Source organism: Dipodomys ordii, unplaced genomic scaffold (assembly GCF_000151885.1).
Source record: "Dipodomys ordii isolate 6190 unplaced genomic scaffold, Dord_2.0 Scaffold24, whole genome shotgun sequence".
NCBI lineage: Eukaryota > Metazoa > Chordata > Mammalia > Rodentia > Heteromyidae > Dipodomys > Dipodomys ordii.
In genome coordinates, this window is record NW_012267240.1 from 14237577 (window position 1) to 14250656 (window position 13080).

General features: G+C 41.1%; 1 protein-coding gene across 3 annotated transcripts in view; it reads left to right on the plus strand.

Moving 5' to 3' along the window:
- Positions 1–10024: 10024 nt before the first annotated feature.
- Positions 10025–13080, plus strand: part of Trdmt1 (tRNA aspartic acid methyltransferase 1) — a 42919-nt gene continuing 39863 nt past the window's right edge. For 2 of the 3 annotated variants that reach the window (XM_013014615.1, XM_013014617.1), the window contains exon 1: positions 10025–10133. In XM_013014615.1, the coding sequence (XP_012870069.1) occupies positions 10070–10133 (64 nt within the window). In that variant the 5' untranslated portion in view covers positions 10025–10069. The remainder of the gene's footprint in view (positions 10134–13080) is intronic. The other variant, XM_013014616.1, reaches the window with a different exon arrangement.

Genomic DNA, 13080 nt, shown 5'->3' on the forward strand with positions numbered 1-13080 from the left:
GGTCCCATATAGATGGTGCTAAATAATAGTACAGTGTGTTAAACAACGAATAGAAGTGGACTGGGAATGTGGCTTAGTTGTAGAGTGCTTGCCTAGCATGCATGAAGCCCTGGGTTCGATTCCTCAGTACCACATAAACAGAAAAAGCTAGGACTCAAGTGGTAGAGTGCTAGCCTTGAGTAAAAGAAGCTGAGGGACAGTGCCTGGATCCTGAGTTTAAGCACGAGGACTGGCAAAAAAAAAAAAAAAGAAAGAAAAAGAGAAATATCACAAACAATGTAGAAGGAAAAAAAAACTAGGTATTTTGAAGAAAGTAGGGTCAAACCTTGAATATGAAACAGTCATAAAATGAGCTGAAAATATAAATTTTGCTTACCTAGGGCAAAGCATGAGATCCTAGCTGAAAAAAGAAGAAGTGACTACGGGGCTGGGAAGATGGCTCAGTGGTAGAGCGCTTGCCTTGCATGCCCGAGGCCCTGGATTCGATTCCCCAGCACCACATAAGCAAAAAGAAAAAAAGCCAGAAGTGGCACTGTGGCTCAAGTGGTAAAACGCTAGCTTTGAGTTCAGGCCCCATGACCGGATCTTCCCCCCCCCAAAAAAAAGGAGTGACTGGATGGCTTCGTGGCAGAGTGCTTGCCCTGAGTTCAAAATTTAGTACTATCCTAAAAAAATATAAAAAAGTATAGGTGATAATAAGCCCTTTTGGACAGCAACTTCATTTTTAGACTCTATCTGATGAAACTATCAGAGAGCCTTGAATATTAACAGGCAGAAATGCTCATTCCACATTCTTCTTAGAATAATATTCACTGCTGAATAAATAGGAGAATAAATTATTACTGTGTATATACCACAAACCAAGGCAGGAAATAATACTCCATAAATGTTAAAAGTAGTAGCTGTGGGGGCTGAGAAGGTGGCTCAGTGGTAGAGCGCTTGCCTTGCATGCATGAGGCCCTGGGTTCTATTACTCAGCACCACATCAGCAGAAAAAAAAAAAGCTGGAAGTGGTGCTATGGCTCAAATGGTAGCATGCTAGCCTTGAGCTGAAGAGCTGGGGGACAGCGCCCAGGCCCAGAGTTCAGGCCCCACGACCGGACCCCCCCAAAAAAAAGTAGTAGCTGTGCAGAGAATAAGATGTAATCAACCTTTACAGGAAGGCAAATATCCATTATTTTCTATAGTTGTGTAATTTGTTTTTACCCTTAACAAGGAGGTTATATTATTTCTACATTTCAGAAACAATAAAGATCACATTTAAAAACTGTATCTCAAAGTATGATTCCATGATCGGTTAAGAGTATAATAGGATAAAATAGGTAACATAGCTAAGAGATTTGTTGGTTTGATTGGGTTTTTTTTGTGGTGGTATTGGGGTTTGAATACAGTCTCATGTTGCTAGGCAAGTGCTCTATGATTTGAGCCACACCCTCACTCTTGTAAAATAAACCAGAGAATCAAAATACCACTCTGATTTTGGTAAAAGGTGATGACTACAAAGACTGAAAGGAGGAACAGCAAAGTGGCAGACATGGTTCTGTTGTGGTTTCAATGTTCTTTTTTCATACAGGTTGTTATATTTGTACAATGGGCAAATAGTTTATTATTACCTAAAAAGAGAAAGAATGGTCAAAAGAGTGACTTTTTGCAGTTGCATTGAGCTTCCAGAATTTTAGGTTTCTCTCAGGTATGTTAATTCAGTCACTTTCCTTTTAGGCTGTAGCTGTACTGGAAAATTTGTTTTTCTTTTTTTCACATGGGTCATCCCTATAGAGAACAACTTAATATGATTCCTCTACAAATCATACCAGGACATATAAATAATGCTTGCTATTGATTCCTTTTCCTCCATGTTTAGAATTTAGTCCTAAAATTCTAGGAGTAAAGGGGGTTATGACACAAAGATTCCTGACATTCTTTCCTATCCAGAATCATTTTGAACTCCTAAGGAAGAATTCTTCCACAAAGTTCATGCCAGCTCCATTTCAGTTATTATTTGTTGACTTCCAAAAAAAACTTAGCGTTATCTTTTTTTAAAAATGTGTATATATTTACTTACCAATGCATGTTAGCTGAGAGAATTTGGATGTATTTGACACTGAGCAAGTCACATGGTGCTTTCTACTTTTTCTTATGGAAAACTGAATGTTGAAGAAAAACTGACAGAGCTAACGTTGGTTAATATGCAATTTAAATATTTTCAAAGTAATTCGAATCACATAGTTTGATATTGTCTTAGTTTTCCTATTCTGCTATTAGTGAACTATACTTTGCCATCTACAGAAATATAGTCTATTTTAGTCAACCAGTATTTTCTGAGTGACTAAACACAGGACAGATCCATTTGGGGAATTTAGATACTTTAACTCAGTGGTAATTACCTTAGATGGAAAAGAAACTCTCAGTGGCTCTGCAGGAAAAGGCTTAACTCAATAAAGTAAGGGTTGAAGGTCTCTGCATTCCACATATGAAAAGAGAGTTGGACAAATCAAATGTGTTTGTACTGGACTCACATAGTGACTTTGAAATTAAAAAAAATTACTGTGTGTGTGTGTGTGTGTGTGTGTATCCTGGTCCTGAGGCTTGAACTTGAAGCCTGGGTACTGTCCCTGAGTTTTTATATTCAAGGCTAGTGCTTTACCACTTGGGCTACAACTTCCCCTTCCAGCTTTTTAGTGGTTAATTGGAGATAAGAGCCTTATGGACTTTCCTGCCCAGGCTGGCTTTGAACTGAGATCCTCACATCTCAGTCTTCTGAATAGCTAGGATTACAGGCATAAGCCATTGGCCTCTGGCTGAGATTACTTTTAAGAATTTAAGACATATACAAAGTTTTTCCTTATATACAGTGAATAGATATAGTAGGACATCTGTTGTTATATTTTAGCTATTTTTAGAATCAGTAGTAGAGGATATAAAAATGATTCAAAGTAAAACTATTGTATATCTGAATTCTGGCTTTTTAAAATCCTAGACTGAGACTCTAACTTGGTAGCTGACACTTTCACTCATTGGCTAATGCTCTACCAAGTGAGCCATGCCTCTAATCCCTATATCTGTATTCTGGAAACAAACCAGTACTAATTTTAGGCACATTACTAATAAATATATTATCTATTAAATATATATGCATATACTATCTAATTAAATATACATCTGTCCATATATAACTAAAAGTTTTATCTATGTAAATGTATTCAGGTATGTGTGTATATTAAGAATAGACAGTTTTTCTTTTTCTTTTTTGTCAGTTGTGGGGCTTGAACTTGGCTTGGACGCTGTCCTTCAGCTCTTCAGCTCAAGGCGAGCGCTCTACCACTTGAGCCACAGCTCCACTTCTAGTTTTCGAGTGGTTTATTGGAGATAAGAGTCTCACGGACTTTCCTGCCCGGGCTGGCTTTGAACAGGGATCCTCAGATCTCAGCCTCCTAAGTAGCTAGGATTACAGGCCTGAGCCACCAACGCCAGGTTAGACAGTTTTTCTTTCAAGTATTGTATATTTCATAGGAGACTTGAATAATATGGGCAAGATTTATATTAATCCATGTGATTCCAAGGGCCATTTTCCTTGCACTGTATTGAATGATCTGCAGGAGTGACCTCGCAGATAATGTATGGATGTTAGTAATTAGTCTCTAATATTGTTTCTGTTCTACGAAGCAATATAAAGTCTGACATCTGAACCTTATAACACACATTGCTATGTTGGTTGAGGTTGGCTTCACAGCCTGCCAAAGCTGCCCTCAGTGTTCAGGCCAGATCTGTTTTAGTTTAGATTCCTGGCTTCGCTTCTTTGAAAAGGCTTGGGGCAACTGAGCCAATTTAGAACATCTTCTACTATATTTTGGTGTAGGCAGCCACGGAAAGGCCCCTCAGGGAGTCTGAGCTGAGTTTCCCTCAGTTGTGGAATCAGCCAGCTTGTGTGTGTGTGCATGCCTGTGCACACGCATGTGTATGCAAGCACATGTGTGCCCGTGCACACGCACATGTGTGCTGTGTTTTGTTTTTGTGTTGGTCATGAGGCTTGAACTTGGAGGTTGGGCACTATCCCTGAGCTTTTGTGTTCAAGGATAGTGTTCTACCATTTGAGCCACAGCTCTACTTCTGGCTGTGTGTGTGTGTGTGTGTGTGTGCGCGCGTGAGCGTGAGAGAGAGACAGAGACAGAGACAGGGACAGACAGAGACAGAGAGAAGAGAGATTAATTGGAGATAAGAATCTCATGGACTTTCCTGTCCAGATTGGCTTTGAACTGCAGTCCATAGATCTCAGCCTCCTGAGTAGCTAGGATTACAGGTGTGAGCCACCATTGCCCTGCCTTTGCCAGCTTTCTGTATCTCCATATCTTTGCCTCTAAAACTGAGGTGGGACGGAATCCGTGATTTGTAATCTAGGTCTTCCAGTGCTATTTAGAGACTGCCATGCAACTGGGTGAGGGTAGTGGAGGTGATCTGGCATGGTTCCAGGCCTACTACCACCCCCCTTAGCAACGTTCAGAGGGTTTGTGTGTTTGTGTGTACGTGCACTGCACACATGTACTGATCTACTTCTCTGTCTCGCTCTGCACTGATTCTAAAGGAGAACTCATTTGAAAGACAGGCTCTGTCTCTAAAAATAGTTCCAGAAACACTGGACCAAATAGTACTTAAGTTTCCTTTTAGCTCTAATTTTCTTGGAGCTTGTAAAAGTGGCTTTAAAGAGAGAATCCTACTACCTTTAATTTAACTAAATCATAATCTTTAAAGTGTTTCTGCAAAACACTTCGCCATTAAAATTTCAGAAATAACAATGGAGTCAAATCAATGTCAAAATTCCCAAATGAGGACACATTGTCAGACACCCTGCAACTTTCTATGTCTTTTTTTCTTTTCCAGCAGAAACTATAATGAATTTTCCTCTTGACTTTAACTTTTTAAATTTTTTCTGTTCTTGTCTCCTTCTGAGGTATGAGATCATATCATTTGTAGTTGCAATTGCTAGAATACCAAAAAGTATTGCTCTGGAAAGAGGCCAGGAAGGCCCATTTTCTGTCTGCCCTTTTTTTTTTTTTCCTGGGAAGTTTGTCGTCTTGTCTTTGACTCCATATTTTATGGGATACATATTAAATGTGTTCAATATGTGACTATTAAATAATTAAAGGATATCCTGATCCTGTTCCTTTAGGGATGGTCTAGCCATTATTCTAGAACAGGTGGGCCCAGTGGAATCTTCTGTGATGATGAAAATATTCTGCATCTGTGCTAAGCAATAGGGTGAGCACTAGCCATGTGGGGCTACTAGGTATTTTTTATGTGTCCAATGGCCCTGGTGAGCTAAATTTTTACCTTAACTAAATTAATTTAAATTTAAATCCTCAGCTTTGGCCAGTGGCTACTGAACTATACAGTATAACACTAGAAAAAAAATCTTTCGTTTGGAGTTTGAACACAAAGCTTAGTGCTTCTTAGGTGGGTTCTGGGTCATACTTCCAGCTCTTTATTATTCAGTTGCTTTTCAAGTAAGATCTCATGATTTGTTTTTGTTTTTTGTTTTTGCTGGTCCTGGGTCTTGAACTCAAGGCCTGAGTGCTGTCCCTGAGCTTCTTTGTGCTCAATCACTTAATGATTCTTAGTGCTCTATCACTTAGTGCTCTATCACTTGAGCCACAGCACAACTTCCTGCTTTTACTTAGTTTACTGGAAATGAGAGTCTCATAGATTTTCCTGCCTAGGTTGGCTTCAAACCGAGATCCTCCAATCTCAGCCATCTGAGTAGCTAGGATTACAGGTGAGAGCCACTGGCATCTGGCTTCATGTCTTTTGTTTGTTCGTTATTTTTGTTTTTTTTTTTTCAGGGTGCTCACCTGGTCAGTGATCCTTTCATTTTGCTTTTAGGGCTGGTTTTGAACTTCAGTCCTCACATCTCAGCCTCCTGAATAGCTCAGATTACAGACATGAACCATACAACCTGGCAGTGGAAGGCAATGTTAAATATGCGAGAGTCCCTGAGTAGCAGATGAGCTCTGGGGACTTCTCCAACTCCAATTTCTTCTGAATATAATTTCATCTCCCAAGTATATTTTGTTTTAAATTTATTCCATATCATGACATTCTCATTTTCTATGCAATTCATAAAGACCATTCTCTTCCTGTCTAAAACCAGGACACAGATTTTTTTCATTACAGAAACTGGCAGAGCAGGGTATTCTCTCTTTGTGGGTGAGCCTGTAATAAGACTCCAAATTACATTGTTCTGGTAAATAAAATCCATGCAAACTCAATGATAATTTCCAAACATACTTTAAGCATTTAAAAGACTTTATTTTTATAAGACATTCTCAAGCAGAAGAGGAAAGAGGAAATGGTGTTAGATTCTAAGTTAGACAATAAATACTTCTGTCAATGAGAGTCTGCAATTATTAGTCTAATATACCTCTTGCTATTTCATGTACGTTAATTATTTCTGTTACTCTTTAGACTTCTGACTTTTGATAGTTAATTGGAGATAAGAGTCCCGTAAACTTTCCTGCCTGAGCTGCCTTCAGATCTCAGATCTCAGCCTCCTAAGTAGCTAGGATTATAAGTGAGAGCCACTGGTGCTTAGCAATGTTCATTAGTACAAAAAAAAAAACCCTACAAATTGTTTTAGGTTTCTCTAATTAGAATGTAAGCAATATTCAATGTCACTGAAGCGAACTTATGGGAAATTATGTGACCAGAGAGCTATATTTTTTCCTTTAGAAATATTTAAGATTCCATTTGGAGAGAAAGGTAAACAATAAATATTTTCTTTCTCTATCTGCTCACCTTACCTTCCTCCTCAGCTACTGCTTATTGTAGCATGACTGCCCACCCTACCCTATTCTCCCTCCAAGTCACACAATTTATAATAATGACTGGTATAAATTTGAAGGCCTGGAAAAGAGTACGTGTACATTTCTCTAAAGGAGCTTACCTCTTGGAAATACTTATAAATTACGATTAAAAAGAAAATTTCCTTTCTTTTTTCTCCTTTTCCCTCCCTCCCTCCCTCCCTCCCTCCTTCCCTCCCTCCCTTCCTTTCCTTCCTTCCTTCCTTCCTTCCTTCCTTCCTTCCTTCCTTCCTTCCCTTCCTTCTCTCCATCCTTCCTTTCTTTCCTTCTTTCTTTCTCTTGCCAGTATCAGGGCTTGAACTCAGGGCTCTCCTACAGCCCTGCTCTTTTGTTGGTTAGTTACAGAGTCTTGACATATTTCCCCAGGCTGGCTTCTAAAGGTTATCCTACCAGGTCTCTGCATCCTGAGTAGCTAGAAGCCATTAGCACCCAGCAAGTTTCCATTCTAAAATGACTGCAATGTCATAAGTTTTAGACAGGAAATGTCAAATGGTGCATAAGGAGAGATGTGGTTCACATGAGGTTAAAATTGAGCTAGAAGGAATAGAAGGGATTTAGGTTTAGGAATGGGGTATCTGTATCTCAGTAAATGAGGGAAACCAAGGACTTGAGATGAAGCAAGGAGTCTAGCAGTAAGGCTCCACTTGAAGAGTAAGCAGTTAGAGTAGACGTGCATTTGGGCAAGACTGAGCAGGTCAGTTTACAGCAAAGTTCAAGAAAGCTGGGTTTGAGAAACAAGCTGGGTATCAGTGGCTCACACCTGTAATGCTAGCTACTCAGGAGGCTGAGATCTGAGAATTGAGGTTCAAAGACAGCCTGGGCATGAGACTCTTATCTCTAATTAACTACTAACAAAGTCAGAAGTGGAGCTATGACTCAAGTGGTAGAGTACTACCCTTGAGCAAAAAAGCTCTCTCTCTCTCTCTCTCTTTCTCTCTCTCTCAGGATGAGGATGGGCATTCCCTACCCCTACCCCAGATAAAAAGGGAAAGACAAAAGTTAGGAGAGAGAAGTATATTTCTGGTCACATCAGGAAGACTCTCAAGCATCAGAATGAAAAATTTGTAATCAGCCTCTGTGCAGTTTAATTTATCCCTCTGTTTCGGGAGGCTGTATTTCATCCACTCTGCTGCCATAAGTGTACCTAATACCTTTCCCTCACAGGATAAGATAGTTATGTTTATTTTGATTTATAACACTAACAGTGAATAAACTCTAGAGTTATTTAATATATTGGTTGCTGACTGTATGTAAATTGCCAGGACTATATAGCTCTTGTATATTTTATGTATCGATATTATTTATGTTACTGATATTGTGTAATAAATATTAGAAACTTCTTCCATGAGTTATGCATTTATTAGTGTGTACATACCTTCCCTAAATTGGATTGATTTAAGAGTATATTTCTATATTTTTATGTGTATTTTGATTTAAACAGAAAACTGGCAGGGAGCCAAGTCAAAGCATAGTTTTGCTAGCATGAATTCATCCCTGTGATTGTGGAACTACAAAGCCCTCAGCTATATTGCTCTCTTTTCTTCCTCTTTATTTCACAGATGAGGAAACCCAGCTTACCTCAGCCACACAACCAGTTACTGACAATGCCAAGGCTGAAACCCAGTTCTCTGGTATTTTTCTACCATGAAACCTCTTCTCATCTGAAATAAGCGACCAATTAAAGCAAAACATTGAACGCCTGAGGCATATATGCTATTTAAAAAGTTAATTTCCAGACCACATGGAATATATTGTCAGTTCTATAATTCAGATACTGTACTTTACACTTGTTAACAGCATGGCATCCAAGTTTCTGATAGACCAGTTATTTTTTATTATAGGCAGAACCTGCAAATTTCTCTTAACAAGAATTAACCGGTGGTAGTATTGAGAAATAGAAGGATGGAGGTGGCCCTATTTAGAGACACATCAGAGAGAGAAATATCAAGGGCCACAACTGTCTGCCAAAACAACACATACATAGGCAGGGACATCTCTATGACCCTTCCCAGTTTGAAGGAGTTACAAGAAGATGAACTGATCATCACATTAAAATCAGGATTTTTTTTTATTATTCTGTCAATGTCTATGTGGAGGGTATGGGATGGAATGGAAAGGAGCAGTAAACCAAGTGGGTGAAACTGGCCAAGTGAAGGGCAAAATGAATCATGGTTGAGATATGGGCCAGATGAAATACAGATGTGAAGACTCTCAGGATGGTCCACCATCAGGAAGTTTGAACTAAGGTCCAAGAAATAGACAATCAGTCAACAGGTTCCACACACACTAAAAGGAAACACCCTTTCATCCAACTTCCCACGAACACCATAGAGCCTTGTCCAAGCCCCATAGAGCAGTCACAGCCACACAGATACGATAAGCTCCCTTGCCTATCTGCCTATACTATTCATTAATGCCTTCCTAATAAGCCTTTGCCTCTCCGCATTTTCCTGGGTTGGAAAATTCTTTTTCACTTGGCTGCAACGAACAAATGCTACAAGGACAGTCTTCACAGTGCAAACATTTCTTATTTTAGTTTTAAATGGCCCTTCTAACAATTTGGCCACTGGGCACCAATTCTAGGAGCCCCTAAGTGCTATTAATAGCACATAACCCGTGTTAAAGATGATTAACCCTAATATCGACTGCAGCACACATAATTACAACAATGACCACCCAGTCAGGGCCCTACTCTGATTATTTGGAAGTTTTCTCTCAGAAGAAGCTGGTGGGAGGGATTTCTCTCCCTCACACCACTGAGCTTAAGATTAGTGGAAGGAATGCTTGACTAGTTCACACTTTTAAAGGACCCACAAAGCTCCTCGCCTAAAGGAAAAAGATTTTTTTTTTAAAAAAAAAAACTTCTGAATTCTGATCAGTAATTCCCTTTGAAGTGAAAAGACCATTTCCCCCCTCTACTGAGTTTCTTGTTCTTCTCCCACCCAAGGCTTCCGAAAACTCCAAACAAGGGCGCAGCCGTTCAGTCGGGAGTACTCATTATGTTCTGTCCTTTGTCCCGCTGCTGACCCCTGCCAGGCCCCAGGCCCCAAGGCGCCCTGCGGGGTCCAGAGCCAGCGCTACTGCAGGACCCGGGGGGAACCGAACAGCCGCGGAACCACAGGCCAAGGGAGCTGCGCGGAAGTGGGGAAGGAGGAAAGAGGGACCGAGCCGCAGAGGCCTAGCGCCCAGGCTTCGGCTTCGGCGGCGGCGGCCCCAGGATGGAGCCTCTGCGGGCCCTGGAGCTGTATAGCGGCATTGGCGGCATGCACCATGCGCTGAGAGGTGAGAGCTGACCCGGCTGACCGAGCTGACCAGTCCCGACGCTGGGATGGAGGCGGAGTGAGGTGGGGGGGGGAAGGACGAGGGGGCGGGACTCGGTTGTCATGGAAACCACCGGGGGCGGTGTCTCGGGGCCTGGGGTTTGGCGGAGGGGGCCCGGGGCGGGGATGGAGGGGGCCCGGGGCGGGGATGGAGGGGGCTTATTGTCGTCGCCTGGACAGGCCTGGCGTCTCCGCGGCCTGACAGTGAGGCGGGGGTTTGTGGGCCTGTGAAGTGTGACTAAAGCGGCCTGGACAAAGTTGGAGGGAGGGAAGAGCTCCTGGCCCAGCGCCAGGCCTCCCCTCCCCTCCCCTCCTCCTTCCCCTTCCTCTTTCTAAGGTGCTGTCTGTCCCTCAGAAGTTGGGGAGACAGTGCTTTACCCAAACGGAAGTGGCAGCGCGGGGTGGGGTGCGGGGAGGCGGGCGGAACAGGGTGATGGGTACAAGTGTAGGTAAGAGCCTGTACCAGTCAATAGGGAAAACCTGAGTAAGTACGCGCACAGGAACATCACCGTCTTCTTCAGTTAGAGGTCAGGGATCTGGGTTCCAATGTAAGTTCAAGCTTGGCTGCACACTCCGACCTGGGGCTCATTCCTAATAACCCGTTTCCTGGTTTTAGGCTGTGAAACAATCCCCTCAGATACTCTATTGACAGGACTAAAATTAGAAAGTGTTTAGTCGTGCTTGATACATGTGTAGACTCTGAAAATAGATTATTATGACCTCTTTTAGTTGGTGCCTATAATTTCTTCATTGTTAAATTGCTAGTAAAAGATTCAGTTGGTAATACTGATTTAAAAATATTTATTAAGGGCTGGGAATGTGGCTTAGTGCCTAGCATGCACGAAGCCCTGGGTTCAGTTCCTCTGCACCACATAAACAGAAAAAAACAGGAAGTAGTGCCTCAAGTGGTATAGGGCTAGTCTTGAGCAAAACAACCTCAGAGACTGGTAAAAAAAAAAAAAAATTCTTTTTTTCATTGAGAAAGAATATGTCATTTGCAGGAAATGGATAGACCTAGAACAAATCATGCTAAGTGATGTAAGCCAGGCTCATAGAGACAAAGGCCACGTTTCTCTCATATGTGAAGCTAAATCTACAATACAAATATGCACAAAAACAGATACAGAGCTCAACGCATTTACACCCAAACTGACTAAAGGATGGTATACTTAGGGATGGAATCCAAAGGCGTAACTCCTGTAAACAACTAATGGACTGTTTATCAAAATGAATGCCAGGAAGCACAGACATGATTTGGAAGGAGTGGAAAGAGGAAGGGTGAGCATGTGTAGTCATTATATTCAATGTACACTGTGAAAAATGAGCTAGTAACTTGAGGGGAGAAAGGGGAGGAGAAAAATGGCCGAGAATGAAGGAAGGGGTGACATTGGCCATGAGGCATTGTACGCATAACCTGACTTAGGGATTTGTAACTTCTTTGTATAATTGCTTAACAGTAATAAAAAATGAACATAGGAAAAATATTTATGGAGTGAGTTCTGCCTGTTCTGTGCCAAGCTGGACACTTGGGATACAAAATGACAAACTTTGAACGTGTATGTGTATATGCTAATGATTAAATTACCAAGACAACCAGAAAACAAACTTTCCAGCTTCTCTTTTTAGTACCAAGGGTAATGAGAAGTTGACAGTGTAGGATAGTGACAGTATTTAATGAATTGAGCACTACTGATTTCAAGTGGTTATATAAAAAAAAGAAAAAAAAGTACATTTAATTTCTTTCAGGTGATAGATTTGCTCAGACAAAATGCATATTTTAGTGTCTCAAGTTTTCATTGTGAGACTGGGAATGATAGCTCATGCCTTATGATCCTAGTTTCTTGGGAGATAGAGATTAGAAAAATTGTGGTTTGAGGCCAGCAACAAAAGTTAGCAAGATCCTATCTCAATAAGCCAGCTGGGGTGGTTCATATCTCTGTTTTCAGCTATAAGGGAAAATGTAGATTAGGAGGATAGCAGTCTGAAGCTAGCTCTAAGCAAAAACCATAAAATGCTACCTGAAAAAATTAAGTGAAATACATGTGTGTGTGTGTGGGGGGGGAAGGAATGGATTGAGCACAAGCCTAGAAAGTGTGAGGTCAGAGTTCAAATCCAAGTACCATCAAAATTCTTTCATCCTTAGAAGCTTATGTAATGTGCTGTTGCATTGTTACAATAATTATACAGATGTCTTAATAAAAAGCAATATTAATATCTAACATTGTTATCACCTGGCTTGGCTCAGTAGAAAAAGACTGATAGATAATTATGTGGTTAGGAGACTGGAAAGGGGAAACAAGGAAGGAAGCCACAGCAGAGCATACGTACATAGCTAGCCTACTAAGAAATTGTACAACTTAACTTTTTTTTTTTTTAAAGAGCTGCCCATAGCAAAACTTATACCCATAGCATTTTGTAGAATAAGATCTGAAACTTCAAGTACATATAAGGCAAGAATAAGCTTTCAAGAAGGGTTAACAGTAAATCAAAGAAGTCTCAGAATGGCAGGTCAAATGTAGATAAGATTTTTTTGTCGGTCATGGAGCCTGAACTCTGGGCCTGGGCACTGTCCCTGAACTCTTCAGCTCAAGGCTAGCACTCTACCACTTGAGTCAAAGCGCCACTTCTAGCTTTTTCTTCTTTATATATAGTTTTTTTTTTTTTTTGTCGGTCGTGGGGCTTGAACTCTGGGCCTGGGCATTGTCCCTCAGCTCTTCAACTCAAGGCGAGCACTCTACCACTTGAGCTACAGCGCCACTTTAGCTTTTTCTTCTTATGTGGTGCTGAGGAATCGAGCCCAGGGCCTCATACATGCAAGGCAAACACTCCACCACTGAGCCACCTTCCCAGCCCTAGATAGGATTTTTGTAGGTTGATTTTGCAGATTTCTTTGATAACATAATTATATT